The sequence below is a fragment of the Nerophis lumbriciformis genome, linkage group LG05 (genome assembly GCF_033978685.3).
Source record: "Nerophis lumbriciformis linkage group LG05, RoL_Nlum_v2.1, whole genome shotgun sequence".
Taxonomy (NCBI): Eukaryota; Metazoa; Chordata; class Actinopteri; order Syngnathiformes; family Syngnathidae; genus Nerophis; species Nerophis lumbriciformis.
The window spans coordinates 17,818,185-17,844,082 of record NC_084552.2 but is presented as its reverse complement, the minus strand read 5'-3'; the positions used below and the strand labels follow the sequence as shown (position 1 = coordinate 17,844,082).

Here is a 25,898-nt window from a genome sequence, read left to right as displayed (position 1 = left end):
TTATGTTTTTATGTTTTTGCTGTTTTGTGTGTTGTTTTTTGCTGTATTTATTGCATTGTTTGTGCTTATTTCTAAATGTTTTTGTTCCTTTTATTTTGCTGTTATTGGTTTGTCTGCTTTTATTTATTTTTTTGCTGCATGTTTTTCTTCTGTTTTTGCTGTTTTGTGTGTTTTTGCTGTATTTATTGCATTTTTTTGTGCTTATATGTAATAGTTTTTGCTGCTTTTATTATGTTTTGCTGTAGTTGGTTTGTCTGCTTTTATTCCACTTTAAGCTGCATGTTGTGTTTTTCTTATGTTTTTGCTGTTTTGTGTGTGTTTTTGCTGTATACATTGCATTTTATGTGCTTATTTCTAATTATTTTTGCTCCTTTCATTATGTTTTGCTGTTATTGGTTTGTCTGCTTGTACGACACTTTTTGCTGCATGTTCTGTTTTTATGTTTTTTTATGTTTTGTGTGTTTTTGCTGTATTTATTGTGTTTTTTGTGCTTATTTCTAATAGTTTTTGCTGATTTTATTATGTTTTGCTGTTATTGCTTTGTCTGCTTTTATTACCCTTTTTGCTGCATGTTTTTGTGTTTTTTTTGCTGTTTTGTTTGTTTTTTGCTGTTTTTATTATGTTTTGCTGTTATAGGTTTGTCTGCTTTTATTAACTTTTTTTGCTGCATGTTGTTTTTATGTTTTTGCTGTGTTATGTGTTGTTTTTTGCTGTATTTATTGCATTTTTTTGTGCTTATTTCTAATTGTTTTTGCTCCCTTTACTTTGCTGTTATTGGTTTCACTGCTTTCATTTCATTTTTTTCTGCATGTTTTTCTTTGGTTTTTGCTGTTTTGTGTGTTTTTGCTGTATTTATTGCATTTTTTTATGCTTATTTCTAATAGTTTTTGCTGCTTTTTTGTTTTGCTGTTATTGGTTCGTCTGCTTTTATTACATTTTGCTGCATGTTATGTTTTTATGTTTTTGCTGTTTTGTGTGTGTTTTGGCTGTATTTATTGCATTTTTTGCGCTTATTTCTAAATGTTATTGCTGCATTTATTATGTTTTACTGTAATTTGTTTGTCTGCTTTTATTACACTTTTTGCTGCATGCTGTGGTTTTCTTTTGATTTGTTGCTGTTTTGTGTGTGTTTTTGCTGCATTTAATTGCACATTTGTGCTTCTAACGGACTCTAAATTGCAGGTTTGGCATCAGGCTTGACCCCCATGTACGTGGGTGAAATTGCACCAACCAGTTTGCGGGGAGCACTGGGGACGCTGCACCAACTGGCCATCGTTATTGGGATTCTCATTGCACAGGTAAACTCCATACACAGTGGAGTACAAGTGTCCTGAGCACTATGGGGCCCGGGCTTTTCCAGAAGTTTTGCATTTTATTTTATATTTAATTTTATGTTATTTTATGAAAAACACAAAACAAACTGCTGAAACCCAGCAAAACACTCACAGGAAATGTGGAGCAGACTCCGTCCACATAGTAGGACCGTAACATGGAAAAAGATTGTCTGTAGTCACCAGTGAACAGATAACAATGTCCAGACAACCAATGTAGCAAAAGGATCAACTTAAATAGCCTTAATCACGAACAGAAAACAGGTGAGGGGAAACGTGCTTGAAGGCATGTGTAAAGCAGTTATGAAAAAACACCAACACAACAGGAAGTGCCACCAAAATAAGAGCGCAGGACAAGAACAAGCACTAAACACAGAAGAACACTCACAAAACGCAAGCTGGTGGAACCAGCCGTGACAAAAGAGCAGCTAATATTAGCCTCTCTTGTGGTTTGCGGTCTATTCTCTCATCACACACGGACAACGAAACAGGTGAAAGCCTCCCTCGTGACGGTGCTGCAAGTTCAATCCAAATCTACAAAACTTGAAAGAAAAAAAATACTCATATTTATTTAACAAAAAATTGGTTATTTTAATTTAAATCTAATTTAAAATTAATTCAAGCACCCACTTAATTATGTTTCCATGTCTAAAAGAATCATGGGAAGAGTATAAATGAAAGAAGGGAAAAGGAATAATAAAGGATAACAAACATAACAGAAACCAAACTAGAAATTGATGTGTCTTATTGCCTCCTGATGGGACGTGTTACTCTAAGAATCTCTTCTTACATTTCATAGTGACTATGGTCGTGTTTTAAATTGTTTGTTGAATTTGTTGTTTGCTATAAAACTAAAACCTGTTCAAGTAATTTGGAACAAAATGATATTTCTGTTTTGTTTTCATATATATAAACATTGTACTTTACAATAGCCTAATGTTTCCCTTAGGTTAAAATTGTTAAATCTTTAAAAGAAAAAATTAATTTCCTTCAAAAAAGTACCTTTTTTTGTAACCACAAAGTTAAAAAATAAGTTAAGCCTGTTGCTCGGCATTCAATGGTAAGCTTTGCTTGTGTAGCTCATTTGAACATTTTTAATGACAATGAAAAAAAATGTCTGACCTAGGTTTTGGGCCTGGAGTCGTTACTCGGCAGTGAGGACTTATGGCCTCTCCTGTTGGGGCTGACGGTGGTCCCGACCGTCTTCCAGATGGGGCTCTTGCCTTTCTGCCCCGAGAGCCCTCGCTTTCTCTACATAGTACGCTGCCAGGAACACCATGCCAAGAGTGGTCAGTGGGAATTGTTGTTGTTTTTTTGTCTGAGAACGTCCTGGAATTATTATACATTCCCTGGTAGTTTCTACAATTCAGGCAAGAATAAGACACCAGAGGAGGGTAGATAAATCTGTATGTTTTCTAAATCCATTTGTTTTATTTAAATATCACATATATTATATTTTATTTCCATATTATTTCATATTAAAAGGAAAGATTATTGTAATATACAAACCCCAAAACCAGTGAAGTTGGCACGTTGTGTAATTCGTAAATAAAAACAGAATACAATGATTTGCAAATCCTTTTTAACTTATATTCAATTCAGGATTAATTGTGCCTTCACAGATGTGTAATTTACCCATGCCTTGGGCACTAATACACCACCATACCATCACAGATGCTGGCTTTTGAACTTTGCGTCTATAACAGTCCGGTTGGTTCTTTTCCTCATTGGTCCGGAAGACACAACGTCCTCAGTTTCCAAAAACAATTGAAATGTGGACTCGTCAGAACACTTTTCAAATTTGCGTGAGTCCAATCTTAGATGAGCTCGGGCCCTGCGAAGCCGGCAGTGTGTCTGGGTGTTGTTGATAAATGGCTTTCGCTTTACATAGTAGACTTTTAACTTGCACTTACAGATGTAACGACCAACTGTAGTTACTGACAGTGATTTTCTGAAGTGTTCGTGAGCCCATGTAGTGATATCCTTTACACACTGATGCCACTTCTTGATGCAGTACCCCCTGAGGGATCAAAGGTTCGTAATATCATCGCTTATGTGCAGTGATTTCTGCAGATTCTCTGAACCTTTTGATGATATTACGGACCGTAGATGGTGAAATCCCTAAATTCCTTGCAAAAGCTTGTTAAGAAATGTTGTTTTTAAACTGTTGGACAATTTGCTCACGCATTTGTTTACAAAGTGGTGACCCTCGCCCCATCCTTGTCTGTAAATGATTGAGCAGTTCATGGAAACTGCTTTTATACCCAATCATGGCACCCATCCATCCATCCATCTTCAACCACTTATCCGGAATCGGGTCGTGGGGACATCAGCTCCAGCAGACACCCCCAGACTTCCCTCCCCAGAGCAACATTAGCAACTTCCTCCTGGGGAATCCCGAAGCGTTCCCAGGCCAGAGAGGAGATGTAATCCCCCCATCTGGTCCTTGGCCTGCCGCGGGGTCTCCTCCCAGTGGGACGTGCAACGAGGACATCCCTAGGGAGACGCTCGTGAGGCATCCACACGAGATACCCGAACCACCTAAGCTGGTTCCTTTCCAAGCGAAGGAGCAGCAGCCCTACTCCGAGTCTCTCTCGGATAACTGAACTTCTCACCCTATCTCTAAGGGAGATGCCAGCCACCCTTCTGAGGAAACTCATTTCGGCCGCTTGTATCCGCGATCTTATTCTTTCGGTCACAACCCACACTTTATGACCATAGGTGAGAGTAGGAATGTAGATAGCGTGGTAGACCAAGAGCTTTGCCTTCTGGCTCAGCTCTCGTTTCGTCACAACAGTGCGACAGAGAGACTGCAATACTGCCCCAGCTGCTCCGATTCTCCGGCTGATTTCCTTCTCCATCTTTCCCTCACTCGTGAACAAGACCCCAAGATAATAGGGATATTGCGTGATGGGTAAAATTTTTAAAAAAAACTTTGAAAAATAAAATAAGCCACTGGGAACTGATTTTTAATGGTTTTAATCCTTCTGAAATTGTGATAATGTTCCCCTTTAAACTCCTCCACCTGGGACAGAGTCTTGTTCTCTACCTGGACTGTTCAAACCATCGGTTTCCTGCTGAGAACCATGGCCTCAGATTTGGAGATGCTGATCCTCATTCCAGCCGCTGAACACTCGGCTGCGAACCGATCCAGTGAGAGCTGAAGGTCACGAACCGAAGGTGCTATCTGTTCTTCGGCAGAGTTTTTATTAACTGGCAAAACACACAGAGAGTAAGTGCATACAAAGTGGAATGAAAATGATAAACAGTACAACAGTGCCATCTATTGGAAAAACTACTGCATTACAACACTCCCACTTAGTTTTTTCAATGACAAAGTCCCTTTAAATAATATTACAGAGCCGTGCTCTCCTTTACAATAATATGTCAAACAACAACAAAATATTTTTTGTTTTTTACATTGTTTTCACAGGAACTCTTTTAGTTTGTTTACAATAATTTCACTGAAACTCTTTCACACATTTTTTTTTATTTTTTTTATAACTTGCTTTCATCAGGCAGCGTTCGGTGTACACCTGTCAAGCACAACTAACCACTTTATCTAAATAGGGAAAAGTCCAATCTCACCCCTGAGATATTCAAACTTCTGTCCAGGCAGTGGTTTGGTAAAGATATCCGCTTTCATGTCATTTGTTGGACAATATTGCAGTTCTATTTGTCTATTCAGCACACATTCTCGGATGAAGTGATAGCGAATGTCTATGTGTTTGGTCCTGGAGTGGTTCACAGGATTCTTTGCGATTGCGATGGCTCCTTGGTTGTCTTCCAGGATCACTGTGGACATAGTTTTCACTCCGAGATCACTCAGTAATCTTTTCAGCCAGATTCCTTCTTGAGCTGCTTGACTGAGTGCGATGTACTCCGCTTCTGCTGTTGAAAGTGCAACTGTTGCTTGTTTCTTGCTGAGCCAGCTCACTGCTCTTCCACTCAGTAGAAAAACGTTGCCTGTTGTTGAGCGTCGGTCATCCTGATCTCCAGCCCAGTCAGCATCTGAGAATCCAGTCAAGGCTCCAGAGTCTGACTGCTCATACTTGAGAGCAAAGTTCACTGTCCCTTTCAAGTATCGAAGTATCCTCTTCACAGCGGTCAGATGTGCAACATCTGGATTTGCGTTGAACTTTGACACAGCACTCACTGCTTGAGCTATGTCTGGTCGTGTGGCCATTGCAGCATACAGTAGACTTCCCAACATTGACTGATAGGTATGCTGGTCCACTTGCTTACTGACACCATCGCTCTTTCTAAATTTGACATTGGCATCAGTAGGAGTTGTCACAGGATTTGCATTATCCATTCCATATTTCTGAAGTATGGCTTCAATATAATGCTTCTGATGAAGAATTACACGATTCTTCTCTTTATCTTGGATCACAGAGATGCCCAGGATATAGGACAGCTCTCCCATGTCTTTCATCTTGTAGCGCTCCTTGAGAGCCACTTTGAGCTTGTTCATGCTCTCAGTTGACTCTGTTATCACAATCAAATCATCGACGTAAACTGCAAGTATCTCAAGCTCTTTTCTTGATCTCACGAACACACAGGGGTCTGATGTGCTCTGCTTGAATCCGATTTCCATCATGAACTCAGTGAAAGCCTTGCTCCAGCAGCGAGGAGACTGCTTCAGTCCATAGATTGATTTTTTTAGTTTGCATACCAGGTGTTCCTGCCCTGGTTTGATGTAGCCCTCTGGCTGCTCCATGTAGATTTCTTCTTCCAGGTGCCCATTAAGGAATGCAGTTACAACATCCATCTGGTGTACATATAAATTGTTTTGAATGGCAAAGGACAACAATGTACGAATAGAGCTGAAACCTACCACAGGTGAAAATGTTTCATCATAGTCAGCACCATACAACTGTGAGTAGCCCTTGGCAACGAGCCTGCACTTGTATCTCTCCACTCTTCCATCACTATGATGCTTGACTCTAAACACCCATCTCGATCCTACTGCCTTTCTTTCTCTTGGTAAATTCACCAAGTCCCACGTCTCATTTTCAAGCAGTGACTTGTATTCCAAGTCAGCCGCCTCCTGCCAGTCTTTTGCATTAGGACTCACCAATGCTTCTTTTAGTGTGATTGGCTCTGTCACACGACACGTATTGGCATGATGATCAACAGTCACTATATCGACAAACTCATTATATCCAAATCTCCTTGGAGCATTTCTGATTCTTCCACTTGTTCTGACAGTGCTGTCAACTGTGACTTCATCATGTTGTGTTTCATTCTCATCTGTTTGTATGGTTATCTCGTTCTCTGAATAGAGTACTTTCATTTCCTGCTTCCAGCTGAAGTTTGATTCATCGAAGATGACATCACGACGGATTAGAATCCTCCTCTTCTCTTCATCATACAGGCGATATCCCTTGGCATTGTTTGCATATCCCACAAAACGAAGCTTCACAGCCTTTTTGTCCAGTTTCCTTCTTTCTTCATTTGAGATATGTGCATAAGCAATACAGCCAAACACCTTCATGTGACTCATGTCAGGTTTATTTCCACACCATTTCTCATAGGGTGTCTCTTCCTTCAGAACAGCTGTGGGCAGCCTGTTCTGTATGTAAGCCGCGGTGGCTACAGCCTTTGCCCAGAACATCTTTGACAACTTTGCATGCGACAGCATGCTTCTAGCTGCTTCAACTAATGTCCTGTTTTTTCTTTCTGCAACACCATTTTGCTGTGGTGAGTGAGGTACAGTCATTTCATGGTGGATGCCTTGAGACTTCAAATATTCTTGAAACTCCTTTGATGTGTACTCACCACCATTATCTGTCCTCAGCCTTGTGACGCTTAGACCAGACTCATTTGAGAATGTTCTCTCAAATTCCCTGAATTTGATTAGCACCTAATTTTTCTGTTTCAAGAAGTATACCTTGCAGCATCTTGTGTAATCATCAATGAAAGTCACAAAATATTTTGCTCCACCTATAGATTCAGTCTGCATGGGACCACAGACATCACTGTGAATCAGCTGCATCTTGCGTTTGGAACGAATTCCTCCAATCGACTTGAATGGCTTCTTAGCCAACTTGCCTTCCACACATCCTTCACAGAAGGGAATCTCTTTTTTTGCAGAAAGGTTCACTCCGTTCACCAGATCTTTGAGTTCTTTAAGCTTGGTAGTGTGACCAAGGCGCTGGTGCCACAGGCTGGCCGCTACAGAAGCACTGTGACATACAGTTTTACTTCCTTTAATATCCAGCTGATATAGTCCATCAGCTCTTTGTGTTCCCATTCCTTGAAGTGTTCCACTTTTTCCTTGTATGTAGCAACAAGACTTTCTGAACTGCACTGTATTCCCTCTCTTGGTAGCAGCTCCCACTGAGAATAAATTCCCAGACAGCTTTGGAACATACAGCACATCATACATTGTGACATTTTTTACATCACTTAATTTGAAAGTCATTTTCAGGTTGACAGTTCCAATTCCTAGGGCGTCAACCACCCTGCCGTCACCCAGTTTCACAGAATGTGATTTTGTGAACTGCTGGTATTCTTTAATAATGTCTTTATCACACGTCATGTGTTTTGATGCTCCAGAATCAATTAACCACTCAGCTTGTTGTGGGTTGTCACTGTTTGCATCCCTGATCACAAAGGCACTTTCAGAGGAATCTTCTTCATCCTCACACATCATGTGCTTGGCCTTGTGGATTTTCTTTTTTGGTTTGTTTTTCAAGGTTGGACATTTGCGCTTGATATGGCCTTCTCTACCACATTTGTAACATCTCCACTTGCTTTTGTCTGCTACTCCCACTGTCTTGGAGCTATCCTGCACATTTCCCCGAAATTGTGATGACATGGCGGATGCACCACCCGACGTAGCACCACTGGAATCATTAGCATTCACTCGCTTTTGCTCTTCATTTATTAATGCTTGCTGAACAAACTACAGTGTCAAGTTGTCAATCTTTGTTTCTAATGCAGTGACAATTGTAGCATAACTTGATGGCAAGCTACCCAACAATGTTACAATTTGGTCTTCCTCTTCAATTACAGATCCAAATGCTGATAGCTGATCAGTTAGCTCCTTCATTTGTTTTAAATGATCAGTTAAAGCCTCTCCTTCCTTCATTTCACATCTGAAATATATTTTCTTCAGGAACAGTTTATTAGCCAAAGTATCCCTCTCAAAATGGGCTTTCAGCGTGGTCCACGCCTCTTTGGGAGTTTGACAGTTTGTTATCAGGTACAACTGGGGTGTACTTACATTTAGCACTAACATAGAGAACGCTTTCTCTCTCCGTCTTGTGAATTCCGCCTGTGCTGCTGCGTTAGCATCTGCGGCTAGCGTCTCCGTCTCCATTAGCATGCATGCCCCATAGTCCTTTAGCCTTTAGCAAGTGTTCCATCTGAAACTTCCATGTTGCCCAGTTCTCTGGTCCGCTCAGTCTGTCAATAAACATTTTATCCTCCATTGTGAGTTCCCACAATACTGTTTATCTTCACACAAAGTCCGTGCACAACAGCTTTTTAGCGACAATCTGGGCCCATAACCTGTTCTTCGGCAGAGTTTTTATTAACTGGCAAAACACACAGAGAGCAAGTGCATACAAAGTGGAATGAAAATGATAAACAGTACAACAGTGCCATCTATTGGAAAAACTACTGCATTACAACACTATCAGGACCACATCATCTGCAAAAAGCAGTGACGCAACCTTTAGCCCCCCGTATACCCTCTGCGCCATGGTCACGACTCTGCCTAGAAATCCTGTCCATGAAAATCACAAACAGGATAGGTGACAGAGCAAAAGTGCCCGTCAGCCACTCGCGGCCTGCCTACTCGTCGATCGCAAATGTGGCCATGTCCATGGACGCCCCCACCGTGCCATCAGCAGCAACGATCAGGACTTTAGCGTGAAACTCTATGGCTGCTGAGATTCTGGTCTCGCTCACGTCTGCCTCCTCATTGGCCATCGATGTGACCAGTTCGTGGACGCCCGCCTTGCCAGCTGCAGCCGCGTTCCACTAGTCGCTACCCCCTGACTCGTCGCTACCTCCTGACTTGTCCTCGCTGGCTTCGGTGGCACATGGCCTGGCAACCTGCCGCCAACTCCTCCCAACACCCTCCCGTGACGTTGGACTGGTTTTGTGTGGGACATCTATAATTTTAAATAAATATTTTTTAAAGTATTACTACAAAGTATGAGTTGTGGATAACAACATTATGTTAATGTTCTGACAAACAAGATTATTCAGTTGTTAGGGTTCAAAATAATCTATGAAAATAAATGAGTAGTTTTCTGCCATTTTCATTTTAGAAAAGTAGCTCTCACAAGAAAAAAAGTTTTATAAAGCAATGTTGTTTAATACTTTTCTCAGCATTAATTTTGAATGGCTTTTCACCAGGCTTGAGGAGGCTCACCGGCCGCCAAGAAGTGGGCGACCTGTTAGCGGAGATGAAAGAGGAGAAGAGAAGGATGGACATGGAGCGTAAAGTTTCCATTGTGGAGCTCTTTCGCTCGCCTATGTACCGTCAGCCCATTGTCATTTCTATCATGTTGCAACTTTCCCAGCAACTATCCGGCATCAATGCCGTACGTAATCAAACAAACCCACCCCTCCCCTCAAAAAATTGTAAATCGACTACCTTTTTGTTTTCTTTGTCGTTTCAGATTTTCTACTACTCCACTAGTATCTTCACCAAAGCCGGTGTACAGAGTCCCATATACGCAACAATAGGAGCCGGCATCGTCAATTGCGCTTTCACCGTAGTGTCGGTCAGTAGAAACATTTGCTACTATGCTAATATTCCCTTTTTATTGACGCATCGGTTTGTATCTTTGTCGGTATTCCTGCAATACGTCCACATGAATCACCCTTTAGAAGGTTTCCCCATCTGAAGTGGTGATTGTGGCAGAGATATGGAGCCCCCAATGCAATGGAGCCGCAACTGCGTAAATTACCTAGGATAGATATATCTGCCAAATGTCATGTTGCTAAGCAAAATTGGCTAGTAGGGCTGAATTTTCTTTAAGGGCCTGTTTGCTACTTGCTTAAAGTAAAACACAATTAAACCAGAAAATACAACAAAAACACCACTGGCTAGCTTTTGTTACCATTAGTGGTTTAAAGCAACATACATACATATATACATATACATATACATAGATAGATATATAGATGTATACATATATATATATATATATATATATATATATATATATATATATATATATATATATATATATATATATATATATATATATATATATATATATATATATATATATATATATTTATTTATTTATTTATATATATACAAACCCCGTTTCCATATGAGTTGGGAAATTGTGTTAGATGTATATATAAACGGAATACAATGATTTGCAAATTCTTTTCAACCCATATTCAATTGAATGCACTACAAAGACAAGATATTTGATGTTCAAACTCATAAACTTTTTTTTTTTTTGGCAAATAAAAATTAACTTAGAATTTCATAATTTCATGGCTTCAACACGTGCCAAAGTAGTTGGGAAAAGGCATGTTCACCAGTGTGTTACATCACCTTTTCTTTTAACAACACTCAATAAACGATTGGGAACTGAGGAAACTAATTGTTGAAGCTTTGAAAGTGGAATTCTTTCCCATTCTTGTTTTATGTAGAGCTTCAGTCTCAACAGTCCGGCGTCTCCACTGTCGTATTTTACGCTTCATAATGCGCCACACATTTTCGATGGGAGACAGGTCTGGACTGCAGGTGGGCCAGGAAAGTACCCGCACTGAATGTGGCTTAGCATTGTCTTGTTGAAATAAGCAGGGGCGTCCATGAAAAAGACGGCGCTTAGATGGCAGCATATGTTGTTCCAAAACCTGTATGTACCTTTCAGCATTAATGGTGCCTTAACAGATGTGTAAGTTACCCATGCCTTGGGCACTAATGCACCCCCATACCATCACAGATGCTGGCTTTTGAACTTTGCGTCGATAACAGTCTGGATGGTTCGCTTCCCCTTTGGTCCGGATGACACGATGTCGAATATTTCCAAAAACAATTTGAAATGTGGACTCTTCAGACCACAGAACACTTTTCCACTTTGCATGAGTCCATCTTAGATGATCTCAGGCCCAGAGAAGCCGGCGGCGTTTCTGGATGTTGTTGATAAATGGCTTTCGCTTTGCGTAGTAGAGCTTTAACTTGCACTTACAGATGTAGCGACCAACTGTAGTTACTGACAGTGGTTTACTGAAGTGTTCCTGAGCCCATGTGGTGATATCCTTTAGAGATTGATGTCAGTTTTTGATACAGTGCCGTCTGTGGGATCGAAGGTCACGGTCATTCAATGTTGGTTTCCGGCCATTCCGCTTACGTGGAGGGATTTCTCCAGATTCTCTGAACCTTTTGATGATAATATGGACCGTAGATGTTGAAATCCCTAGATTTCTTGCAATTGCACTTTGAGAAAGTTCCTAAACTGTTTCACTATTTGCTCACGCAGTTGTGGACAAAGGGGTGTACCTCGCCCCATTCTTTCTTGTGAAAGACTGAGCATTTTTTGGGAAGCTGTTTTTACACCCAATCACGGCACCCACCTGTTCCCAAGTAGCCTGCACACCTGTGGGATGTTCCAAATAAGTGTTTGATGAGCATTCCTCAACTTTATCAGTATTTAATGCCACCGTTCCCAACTTCTTTGTCACGTGTTGCTGGCATCAAATTCTAAAGTTAATGATTATTTGCCAAAAAAAAAAAATGTTTATCAGTTTGAACATCAAATATGTTGTCTTTGTAGCATATTCAACTGAATATGGGTTGAAAATGATTTGCAAATCATTGTATTCCGTTTATATTTACATCTAACACAATTTCCCAACTCATATGGAAACGGGGTTTGTATATACTGTATATATGTATATATATATATACATAAATATACATATATGTATATGTATATATATATATATATATATATATATATATATATATATATATATATATATATATATATATATATATATATATGTATGTGTGTATATATATATGTATGTATATATAAACGTACATACATCAGTGACGTGCGGTGAGGTTGATGACTGGTGAGACACTGACTTCAACACAGTCAGATTTACAAACATATGAACCCTAAAGGGCGAACTTATAAGGGCGGGAACAGTGGTGTTCGTGTTGGAGGAGTTGTGAATGAATGAAATATGAAATCCGTGCTGCAGTCTGCAGGTGTACCTAATGTTGTGTCCCTGCAGTCGTTCACGGCTCCTCCGGCGCGAGCATTGTTGTTTTTGCACTTTTTGGCTTCTTGTTAAGTGACTTTTTTTTGGGTGGATTCGGTCTTGCACGTGGAGGGTTTGGATGTGGGCTTTGGTTGGTGTGGCGCTCCCGTCGGGGGGTGCATTCTGCGGCGGGGGTGCATTAACCGGCACCAGGAGGCGGGATTACTGCGAGCCTCACACAGTGCGTCTTCGCAGCAGTTTTATGATTGCTCAGCACAAGAAATACTTTACACACATACAGTTGTTGACCAAATACACTGTACATTATATACCTCAGCTAACTAAACTATGGAAATGTATAATATAGTTCATATAGCAATACGGTCTCACTGCACAGCAGGCCAGCAGTTAGCCGAGTCCGCAATCCATGTTGAGGCACAACTGAGGGACGTGCCTCAACTGGCTGCTGATCACCGCACCGTCTCTTCTCAGTATTTGAACGGCAAATGTGAAAATTCAGCGATTTTGAATAAAAATAATCTAGAACTGGTTAAGTTAAATGGAAAATAACTTTATAGTATAATCACTGAATACATATAACAATTTAATTTGTTTTTTTTCTTTTTACATTTTTTTTCTTTCCATGATGGCAGGTGAGGCGGGGCCTCACCTGCCGGGTGATATATGGTGATATATATGTATATATATATATACATATTTACATATACTGTATGTACATATACAAACAGTATATACTTATATACATACATATTAGAGCTGAAACGATTACAAAATATATTCGAGGAATTTTCGCTCTGTCGAGGTGTCCTTAAGTTTTTTTTACGGCATTTTGCCTCGTCAAGGCCATGTCCACACGAACACAGATACTTAACAAAAACATACTTATCTCTGCGTTTAGGTCTCTTGTCCAAACGCAGACACATACTTTTGTCCTTAAAAACCCAGACTTTTACAAACGCTGGCCAAAGTGTAGAGATCCATGAATTGATTTACATGGACCCCGACTTAAACAAGTTGAAAAACGTATTCGGGTGTTACCATTTAGTGGTCAATTGTACGGAATATGTACTGAACTGTGCAATCTACTAATAAAAGTTTAAATCAATCAATCAATCAATCCCAAACTCTTGTGATGAGACTTGTGATGACGTCACGGTTGTACGCTGCCATTTCCAAGCTCAAACAACACTACCTTGCTGCCTTTAAACACAGTATAAGAGGACTTAATGTATGTTTGAACGTAAACATGCAGCTATTTTCACTCAACATTCATAAAAAAAGACACATTAAAATGGGCTTTGCGACACTCCCGCCGGCGCTAATGACAGTCAGCTGTTTTGGATACGATATTTTTTTTGATTGATTGAAACTTGTACTTGTAGCTTGCATAGTACAGTACATATTCCGTACAATTGACCACTAAATGGTAACACCTGAATACGTTTTTCAACTTGTTTAAGTCGGGGTTCACGTTAATCAATTCATGGTAAGCTGTCAAACCTCCAGCAGATGGAACAACTTTGACAAGCAAGACTGTAATAGAATGATTTTTGTTTGTCTGTTGCCATCTCCTGGTGAATGTTGGCTATAGCGTACTGGGGTTACTTTTTGGTTGGCCAACCATTTACGTGGTGTTGTGCATCCTGACGTCAAGTGTGTGAGTCTGTTCTGAAGTCTACAGTAAAGAGACGTACTTTATCACCTCGCCTGTTTATTGCCTCCAACCCAATATATTACAAATGGCGATGAGGATTTAAAAGAAGCCCACGGCGTGAAGGGACTTTATTGGAGGGCCGTGCACTGGTCATAGGTAAGGCTGACGAGTAGCCTACTTTGTGGAGGAACCGGGCACGTGTCGGATAAGCAGTAGTACCGGATGCTAACATGGCTCTGACAGTGGGTCGCATCGATGAATACAATGATTCAAAGGAGGATTTTGATTCATATCTGGAGCGTTTGGATCAGTGAATGCTGGCTAATGAGATTGGAAATGACAAGAAGGTGTGTGTTTTCCTTTCTGTTATTGGAGCAGACACTTATAAGCTGCTGAAAAACCTCACGTCTGCGGCATTGCCAAGTGCTTTAGGATATGATGTGCTGACGAGGGCGCTATGTGGACATTACAAGCCCGCTCCTGTTGTGATAGCGGAGCGCTTTCGCTTTCAGAAACATAATCAGAAAGAAGGAGAAGCTGTTTCTGACTACATTGTGACTTTGAGGCAGTTGTCAGCCACCTGCAATTTTGGACAATATTTGGACGATGACATGAGAGATCGTTTTGTGAGTGGATTACGTTCTGATGCAGTGCAACACAGGCTGTTGTCTGAAAGGGACCTGACTTTTCCCCGTGCCTGTGAAATTGCAGTCTCAATGGAGCTTGCTTCCAGAAATACAATGGAGTTCTCTGGACACAGCGGACCTCACCAGGTAAATGCCCTGTCAAGTGTTAATAATTTTTCTGAGAAGGGGAGGAAAGGACAGTTCAGATGGAAAAATAATAACAAAGCAAAGGAACAGAAAGGAGGCAAAAGAGACACATGGGGGCAGCAAACATGCTACAGATGTGGTGGAAAGCACTCAGCACATGACTACAGATTTAAAAATTAAAAGTGTCATGTTTGCTCCAAAATTGGACACATTGCCCGTGCATGCAGGAAGACTAATGGCCAATCTTCAACTCAGTATGTTGAAACTGAAGGGAGTGCATCCAGAAGTGGTGATGAGGCAGAACTTTTTGGATTGTACGCAGTTGACTCTACCTCAAACTGGGAAAAAGCTTACACAGTGGATCTTGGACTGGGAAACAAGAGCACCAAAATGTTACTGGACACAGGTTCAGCAGTGTCAGTGGTTTCTGACAGCTTTTACCAGCAAACCTCACTCAATTTCCCTTGAAACCAGTTTGCAGGTTAAAGCTGAAATCATACTCAGGCCAAAGGATTGCTGTTCGAGGGTACATCATGTTGCCAGTACAGTACGAGGACCAGCAAGTGACACTTGCACTGGTCATTGTACAGGGAAGCAGACCTGCCCTGATTGGCCGCAACTGGCTAAAAAAGCTACGGCTGAACTGGAAACAGATTTTCACAGTACACAAGGTGCAGACAAGGACACATGGTAACACAGGAGGTGATAGAGAGACATAAAGCAGTGTTCTCAGAGGGCCAAGGCTGTATCACAGGGTTCAAAGCTAAAATCCGCACCAAGCCTGATGCCACACCAATTTTCTGCAAGGCTCGCCCAGTTCCTTACGACTAAAGGAAGCTGTAGAGAGAGAGCTGGAGAGGTTGGAGAGTGAAAAAGTGATTTCAAAGATTGACAAAAGTGAGTGGGCAGCTTCAATAGTCACCGTACCCAAGGTTGACAAAACTATCAGGATTTGTGGTGACTACAAGGTCAGTGTTAATCAATGCATTGAAGAGCAGACATATCCACTACCGTATACTGAAGATCTGTTCGCTACATTAGCAGGAGGAACATCTTTCAGTAAACTGGATCTTTCACACGCCTACCAACAACTACAGTTGGATGAAGAGTCAGAAGAATATCTGACCATAAACACACACAAGGGTCTGTACAAGTATCATCGCCTCAGTTATGGAGTTTCGAGTGCTCCTGCAATATTTCAGTCTGTTATGGACCAGATTCTGCAAGGGATGGACCATGTGACAAGACTGGATAATGTTCTCATGCGTTTGGAGAAACATGGCATCAGGGTGAAACAATCAAAATGTCAGGTTTTCCAGAGCAGTGTCAAATATCTGGGACATCGCATTGATAAGACTGGGTTACATCCTACAGAAGAAAAGGTGACTGCCATACCAAATGCACCTGAGCCCACAAATGTAACAGAACTGAAGTCTTTCTTGGGCTTTCTTTACAGCAGATTCCTGCTGTAAAGAAAACCTCTCTACTGTGGTCCCGCCTCTGCACAGTAAAAAACTTAAACACTTAAAAAGGACTCAAAGTGGGTTTGGACTGTTGAATGTGCAAAAGCATTTGAAGATGCAAAGCAACTTCTGCTGCAGAACAAGGTGTTGGTACACTACAACACCCGCCTGCCACTGCGAATCGCATGTGATGCTTTGCCTTATGGAGTTGGGGCTGTAATTTCACATGTAACAGAAAATGGAGAAGAACGACCTGTTGCATTTGCCTCAAGGACAATCAATGAACCAGAAAGGAAGTATGCCCAAATTGAAAAGGAGGCACTTGCTATCATTTTTGGAGTAAAGAAATTTCATAAATATCTTTACGGAAGGAAATTCACACTTATCACTGATCATAAGCCACTGTTGGCCATCCTGGGGCCAAAATCAGCAGTTCCAACGTTGGCAGCATTAAGAATGCAACGCTGGGCACTTATTCTCATGGCGTACAATTATGAGATTGAGTATAAGAAGTCAGCTGATCATGCTAATGCGGATGCTTTGTCACGCCTACCCCGAGTAGGGATGTACAACACAGCAGAAGAGGGAAGTATCTTCTACTTTTTACACTTGGAGGAACTCCCTGTGTGTGCAAAATACATTGAGAGTGCTACTCTTAAAGATCCTGTACTCAGTAAGGTGTGGAACTACGCATTAAATGGCTGGCCAAGTTATGTGCAAGATGTAGCATTGAGGCCTTACTTTGTACGCAGACAGGAGTTATCAGCAGATCAAGGCTGCGTTCTCTGGGGACAGCGAGTCATCATACCCCCAGGTTATCGACAAAGATTACTGGAGGATCTCCATCATGAACCGTATGAAGGCTCTTGCCCGCAGTTACCTTTGGTGACCAGGCTGTGATGGTGAAATTCAAGAACTGGTGAAGTGCTCAGTCTGCCAAGCAGTACAGAAAATGTTGGCTGTGGCACCATTACATCCTTGGCGGTGGCCAGGAAGAGTGTGGCAAAGAATCCACATCGATTTTGCAGAGAAAGATAAACAGTATTTTTTGGTTGTCATAGATAGCCATTCAAAGTGGTTAGAGGTTTCCCCCATGTCCTCCACCACTTGTCACAACACCATTAAAGTGCTGCGCGTTCTGTTTGCATCGTATGGACTGCCAGAAGAGCTAGTTTCAGACAATGGCCCACAGCTGGTTGCAAAAGAGTTTACTCAGTTCCTGGAGAGTAATGGAGTAAAACACACTGCTGTACCGGCTTACCACCCAGCATCAAATGGAGCAGCAGAGAGATCAGTACAAATCCTGAAACGGGCTTTAAGGAAGAATGTGCTGGAAGCAGACATCAAGTCTTCCTTGCCACTCAGTCACAGACTTGCAAATTTCCTTCTCATGTACCGCAGCACACCCCACACAGCGACGGGACGTACTCCAGCTGATTTATTCCTGAAACGCCAGTTGAGAACTCGTTTCAGTTTGCTCAAGCCGGAGCTTGCCAGACAGATAGAAGGAAAACAAGCAGCGCAGAAGCATCATCATGACAAAAGGGCTCCCCTTGTTCGCTTTTTCCTGGAGGGAGAGGTGGTTTGCATCAGAAATTTCAGGGGCGGAGTGGAAAAATGGATTCAGGCAAAAATACTGAAAAGACTGGGAACTGTCACTTACCTGATCCAAAAGGGACAGAGACAGCGCACCGTGCATGTGGATCACATGTTGCCATGGCGAGAGAACATGGAGAGCCAGTTATCTTGTCTCCACCAGTTGCAGAAAATGTGCCATCAGTACAACTGGACAGTGCTGTTTCAGTTCCATCACCAGGACCATCAGTGAGTCAGATACAAACTAGTCTCATCACTGAACCAGATTCAAGGGCTGCTGAGTTGCCATCATCAGAACCCAGATCACACACAACAAAAACCCCACCAGTGATCCGTAAGTACCCAGAAAGGGTTTGAGCACCACCAAAAAAACTGAATCTCTGAAGACAGTATAAAAATCTCTGTTAAAGGTGTATAAATACTGTTTGTATAATACGTATGTTATTGTTTACAAATGAGGGTTAAGAGTTCAGTACTAAAAAAAAAAGAACATGGCCTAAGTACAGTTTTTTAATTGAGCTGCTGCATTTTTTGGTTGGGTTGTTTATTTCTTTTGAGTAACTTCTACATTTCTAAAAGGGGAGGAATGTAATAGAGTGATCTATGTTTGTCTGTTGCCATCTCCTGGGGTTACTTTTTGGTTGGCCAACGATTTACGTGGTGTTGTGCACCCTGACGTCAAGTGTGTGAGTCTGTTCTGAAGTCTACAGTAAAGAGACGTACTTCATCACCTTGTCTGTTTACTGCCTCCAACCCAATATATTACAAAGACTTTTTGCTGTGTGTCATAAGAAAGGTGCAACATTATTTTATGTTTTTAGTCCTTGTTTAACGACAAATCATGAAGTTAACTTACGTGTCTTGCCTCCATTTTTGTATATGGAGCCGGGCACGACCGTGCTGGTGCGTAAAAAGCGACCAAGTAACTAAAACATAGCGTTGTAGTGTGTACTGATGTTGGACCCCGACTTAAACAAGTTGAAAAAACGTATTCGGGTGTTACCATTTAGTGGTTAATTGTACGGAATATGTACTCCACTGTGCAATCTACTAATAAAAGTTTCAATCAATCAATCAAAAGACAATATACACTTCATTGCACATGTACTGTATCACTATATCCATGATTAACTGCTTTATAATTCCACGAGAGTTTTGCAGCAAAACACGCACGTCCGTGCACTTTATATAGGCACTTCAACATGCAAAAGGGTTTCGTTAGTGCTTGCTGATTTTAGAAATAATGTAGAGTTAAGTTAAAAGTTAAAGTTAAAGTACCAATGATTGTCACACACACACACTAGGGGTGTTGAAATGTATCCTCTGCATTTGACCCATCCTCTTGTTCACCCCCTGGGAGGTGAGGGGAGCAGTGGGCAGCAGTGGTGCCACGCCCAGGAATCATTTTTGGTGATTTAACCCCAAATTCCAACCCTTGATGCTGAGTGCCAAGCAGGGAGGTAATGGGTCCCATTTTTATAGTCTTTGGTATGACTCGGGGTTTGAACTGACAACCTACCGATCTCAGGGCGGACACTCTAACCACTAGGCCACTGAGTAGGTGCACATGTGATACATCACCATGGGTTTCAGCACCACAGACGTGCATTTGCTCTTTAATAATGTTCCCAGAAATCTGTGTGTACGTGCAGGCTGGTTTTAAAGATAATGTACATGTCATTGTACGTCTAAAGTCTATCAAAATAAACATAATAGGAGGTGTAATGCCACCAAGTCAGATATTGCTGCTTTTTTCAAGCTTCTGATTCATACTTGCCAACCTTGAGACCTCCAATTTCGGGGGGTGGGTGCGGGGGGCGTGGTTGGGGCGGGGGCGTGGTTGGGGGCGTGGTTAAGAGGGGAGGAGTATATTTACAGCTAGAATTCACCAATTCAAGTATTTCATATATATATATATATATATATATATAAATAAAAGAAATACTTGAATTTCAGTGTTCATTATTTACACATATACACACACATAAAACTCATCTACTCATTGTTGAGTTAATGGTTGAATTGTCCATCCTTATTCTATTCTCTGTCACTATCTTTCTAACCATGCTGAACACCCTCTCTGATTATGCATTGCTGTGTGGCACGCACAAAAGTGCTTTCATCAAATGCACTAGATGGCAGTATTGTCCTGTTTAAGAGTGTCACAACATTGCTGTTTACGGCAGACGGACTGCTTTACTGTAGACGTTCTTTATATTGTGAGAAAGCGGACTCAGGTCCGCATGGAGCTGGAGGGGGCGTGGCCTCCAGCTCCGCCTGAATTTCGGGAGATTTTCGGGAGAAAATTTGTCCCGGGAGGTTTTCAGGAGAGGCGCTGAATTTCGGGAGTTGGCAAGTATGTTCTGATTGGACAAAATGTGCATGACAGCAGGTGTATGTTTGTGTGTAGACATAGACACTTTTGAAACTACACTTGTGTGGATGGAGATTGTTTTAACCCCAAATATGTGTTTTTGAAACTCTCTCTGTTGGTGTGGACATGGCCTTAGGCTGCACCAAATAATAATATAAATCCATTTAATAACGTCAAAACACATATAAGGCAACAAGAGAAGTATCCCACACTTCTCTTTTGTAAAGTAAATTTGTACAGCTCTAATACATATATACACATATATACATATACTGTATATATACACATATATATACATGTATAGTATATATGTATATATATATGTGTGTATATATATATATGCATGTATATATGTATGTATATATTATATATATATATACATATATACATGCATATATATATATATACATATACATATATATATATACATACACATACACATATACATATATATACTTATATATACACATATATATACATTTATAGAATACATACTGTATATATGTATACATACATACAGTATACATTTACATATATATACATAAATACATACATATATACATATATAAATACATATATGCATATATATATACATAAATATAAACATACATATATACATACATACACACACACACACACATATATATATATATATATATATATATATATATATATATATATATATATATCAGTGACGTGCAGTCAGGGGAGGCAGTTGAGACGGGGCCTCACGTGCCATCATGGAAAGAAAAAAAATGTAAAAAGAAAAAAAAATAATTAAATTGTTATATGTATCCAGTGATTATACTATAAAGTTATTTTCCATTTAACTTCGCCAGTTTTAGATTATTTTTATTCAAAATCGCTGAATTTTCACATTTGCCATTCAAATACTGAGAAGAGACTCACCATGGATTGCGCAATGACTCGGCTAACTGCTGGCCTGCTGTGCAGTGAGACCGTATTGCTATATGAATTATATTATACATTTCCATAGTTTAGTTAGCTGAGGTATATAATGTACAGTGTATTTTGTCAACAACTGTATGTGTGTAAAGTATTTCTTGTGCTGAGCAATCATAAAACGGCTGCAAAGACGCACTGGCTGAGGCTCGCAGTAAACCCACCTCCTGGTGGTAGAGGGCGCTAGTGATTCCAGAGATCATTCTTGCGACTACACGGCTGCAGAAGAAGTGACAACAAGCAGCAACAGTTAGCAGCGATGGTTTATTTTTTCCTCTTGCCTGGACTATTAACATGGAGGATTACATATCTAAAATTAAACAATTTTCTAAACTGGACTTTCAATCGAAGCAGGAGGTAATACCTAAAGGAAGATCTCCATCGAGACAGAGAGACTTTTAAAACTGAAGAAAGATAAGGAAGACTTCTATAAACAAGTTATCGATGCTTTTGTTCAAAAGGAGCTGCGCATGGACTTCATTTATAAGTAAAGGTAAGACCATAATAACGTTTTTTTAAAATTTTTTATTAAATGTGCTTTTTTGTGTGCTACAGTTTGTATGTGTAAAGTTAAAGTTAAGTTAAAGTACCAATGATTGTCACAGACACTAGGTGTGGTGAAATTTGTCCTCTACATTTGACCCATCCCCTCGATCACCCCATGGGAGGTGAGGGGAGCAGTGGGCAGCAGCGGCGCCGCGCCCGGGAATCATTTTTGGTGATTTAACCCCCAATTCCAACCCTTGATGCTGAGTGCCAAGCAGGGAAGAATGCTGGTATGAGCTTTTAAACATAACCCGTTAACTGTTGCCAATCAAATGGTGAATAAGATACTCTTTAGGGTTCATAGGTTTGTAAATCTGACTGTGATGAAGTCAGTGCCTCACCAGTCATGAACCTCACCGTACGTCACTGATATATATATATATATATATATATATATATATATATATATATATATATATATATATATATATATATATATTAGAGATGCGCGGATAGGCAATTTATTTCATCCGCAACCGCGTCAGAAAGTCGTCAACCATCCGCCATCCACCCGATGTAACGTTTGATCAGAACTGCACCCGCCCGCCATCCGCCCGATCTAATATAGATGATGCAAGGCATTAGTGAGCCTGCCAACTACTCCGGTTTTCCCGTAATTCGTACGGTTTTCATCAACCTATTCTGGGTTTTTCATTAATTAAAAAAAAAAAAAAGGGTGAAAACTACGCGAATTGCACCTTGTGCAGACAAGATTTTTCGATCGGACACGGAGGAATTAGCGATGTAAAAGACCACGTTGGGACAAAAAAACACAAGTCTAATGCCGTTGCTAGCGATACAAGTGGAAAACTTTCAACGTTTTTCGTCGCCCAAACAGATTCTTTGGATGTGATAAATGCCGAAGTTTTATTTACGGAGGCAATAATTGAGCATGGATTTCCAATCGCACTGGCTGATCACATGGGACAGTTACATGTTTGTCATGCAACCTTTAAAAATCATTACGCGGTGATCGCGGTCCCAAAAATAAACTTTTCTTGCATGATAATGTCCAGAAAAATTCGCTTTATATTACTATAGAGTCCTTTTAACGAATGAGTTTGATGGTTTATCACAAACCTTAAATGAAAGAAGTCCTTTGTTCTCCTGCACCATGGCCTTGCTTCGTGTTTGGTGCGCAAGCTTTATAACCTCACTGAGGTTATAAAGCTTTTGCCTGTTAAAGAAAGGAGACTGATCCAACGCAGCACAGACTTTCGCGTGCCACGCTGTCACGACCCAGACGCACACCAGTGCGCAATCATATGGGAGCCGCGCTGAACGCACCTCCAAGCGCGTCTCGCTGCCGGCGACGGCCGGGTATATGGGCCCGACGCTCCAGCGCCATCCATTTTCAGGGCTAGTTGATTCGGCAGGTGGGTTGTTACACACTCCTTAGCGTGTTCCGACTTCCATGGCCACCGTCCTGCTCTCTATATCAACCAGGGTGAGCCCCACCCCTTTCGTGAGCGCACTGCGCGCGGAGTGACCCCTGTTACGCGCCCCCGGCCACGGGGGTGGCGGGCAGGTAAGCTGCTTACCTGCTGCGCGTGACGCCGGCCGCGGCGAAGGCGGACGAGGCGGGGTGTCGGTGCGGTGGGCGCGGTAGTGACCCTGGACGTGCGTCGGGCCCTTCTCGCGGATCGCCTCAGCTACGGCTCCCGGTGGGGCCCTCTCGGGGGAAGGGGCCTTGGTCCCGGACCCCGGCGAGGCGTCCCTTCTCCGCTCCGTAAAAGTGTCCATCTCTTTTCTTTTTTTTTCTTCTGTTGTGGCATATGCAGCAGGTGCCTGCTCGTTTTTCGTATGTGGGTAACAACATTTAACTATGTATATATATTTCCGAATTGGTTTAACTGCCACCCGCAAAAAAATATATATATATATCTAATTAATCCACCCGACCCGACCCGCGAGCGGATAAAATCTTATTTTTTTTAATTTCATCCGCCCGATCCGCAGATAATCCGCGGACTCCGCGGTTGTGTCCGCAAACCGCGCATCTCTAATATATATATATATATATATATATATATATATATATATATATATATATATATATATATATATATATATATATATATATATATATATATATATATATATATATATATATATATAGGTCTGATGAAAATGGCTGCCATTCATAGCTGTCACACTCGGGTGTCTTGTGCACACACACATCCATGGAGATTGTGCACACATACTCAAAGGCAGTTTTAGAAGCCACAAACTATTTTCATGGGTCCTGGCTGACAACTGCCCCCCAACAGTTCAAGAGAAATTAGCCTCCAAAAAGGGATAAGACAATGGGAATAGTAAGACGAGAGTCAATACTTCTGAGCGGTGGAGCGACCTGGAGGCTGTTTGCTCCATACTCGTTGAGTGAAATCATATGCTTTTGCAAACATTGCTTTTGTAGCGTAACGTTCTATTGTAGGTGGCCTATATTATGACCGTGCTAGATTCAAATGCGTCTTCTGTGTTGTTGTTAGGAGCGGCTATACTTTCAATGATAGCGGACGTTATTAGCTAAACTTTTCCAAATCGCTAGCAAAGTGCAGTGTTCTTGTTATGTTTTTTGGTTTGAAAAATTTTACTTTGAGCAAGTGGCAAACAGGCACCTGATATCATAGCAAAAAAGTGACAATCGAGTTCAACCTGTTCAAACAGAAAGTGCCCAACATCAAATTCTTGGATATAAGGTATACTGGGTGATTACTGATCTCTGGATGGAGTTTTCATGCGTCTCACAATATAGGAAAAACAGAACAAATTTCATGGTAATTTCCCTTGATTTTTATGCTTTAATGGTTGACTCATCCAACTTTAGGGCATCAAACCAAAATGGTTGACTTCCTGTTCGGCATTGGTTCCAGAGTTTTTTATGCGTTTACTCATGGTGGACATGCTGACAGACTTTCATGTCGCGAGGTGAAAGCGGCTTCAGGAGATGAATTTTCACGCATCTCCTGATACCTTCCATTAAGTGGTATGGTCCAAAAATTAGACATGTCGATGTGTTCTAACACGTGTCCTTGACAGCTCTTCCTGATTGAGAGGATGGGTCGGAGGACGCTACACATGCTCGGACTCGGCGGCATGTGCATCTGTGCCATCATCATGACTATAGCACTCAGCTTATTGGTCAGTATTACAGAATTTAGTCTATATGGTTGCAGCAATTTCACTGACGTCCTGTTCTCAACCTTACAGGATAGTGTTCCATCCATGAGCTACGTTAGCATGCTGGCCATTTTTGGATTTGTGGCTTTCTTTGAGGTGGGGCCGGGTCCAATCCCATGGTTTTTTGTGGCCGAATTGTTTTCCCAGGGTCCCAGACCAGCCGCCATGGCAGTGGCAGGGTGCTCCAACTGGACTGCTAACTTCCTTGTTGGCATGTGCTTCCAGTATATTGCTGTAAGTATCGAGTTAGCTCAGTGCCTTTATGCGAGAACCAATGGGAACACTGCTTCTGTTTCCTCGTACGCGGACAATGTGTCCGCGTACGAGGACACATTGACACGAATGCGCTGTCTCTCTGTTATCTACATATGCGCCGTCGCTCCTTACTATTTGAAGATAGTTGCCGTTTCAAGGGACCAACTATAAAGAAGGGGAGTTGCCGGCCATGTATTCCATGCCTGTACATAAGTAACAAATGGCAAACAATCTCAGCGCAAAACTTTTTGGCCCTGTTTTGATGTCATATTTCACTCTCACCGTATTAGAAGTTGGACCAATTTTAATATTAAGATTGAATTAGGGTATTTGAATCTAGGATCCAGACAGTTACCAGGCTTGATCGGCGAGCAATTGCTCGGTTGCAATCGCATGACCTAGAGACACTTCTGGGTTTCATGTGGACGGCAAGAGTCTCATCAGGCTTCTGTTTATTCACCTGCATCAATGCCGACTTGGGCGTATTTTTAATGGTTTGTAGGCAAGTATATTAGCTATCATGAAAAACAAATATTGAAATGG

The 25,898-nt window shown here is 41.3% G+C and overlaps 1 protein-coding gene across 2 annotated transcripts in view; it reads left to right on the top strand.

The window, feature by feature from the left end:
* Window positions 1-25,898, top strand: part of LOC133606819 (solute carrier family 2, facilitated glucose transporter member 4-like) — a 59,761-nt gene that overhangs the window by 26,274 nt on the left and 7,589 nt on the right. Inside the window, exons 5-10 of one of the 2 annotated variants that reach the window (XM_061961170.1) lie at window positions 1,183-1,298; window positions 2,458-2,620; window positions 9,705-9,892; window positions 9,971-10,075; window positions 24,960-25,061; window positions 25,131-25,334. In XM_061961170.1, the coding sequence (XP_061817154.1) occupies window positions 1,183-1,298; window positions 2,458-2,620; window positions 9,705-9,892; window positions 9,971-10,075; window positions 24,960-25,061; window positions 25,131-25,334 (878 nt within the window). Of the gene's footprint in view, window positions 1-1,182; window positions 1,299-2,457; window positions 2,621-9,704; window positions 9,893-9,970; window positions 10,076-24,959; window positions 25,335-25,898 lie in introns of both variants that reach the window. The other variant, XM_061961169.2, reaches the window with a different exon arrangement.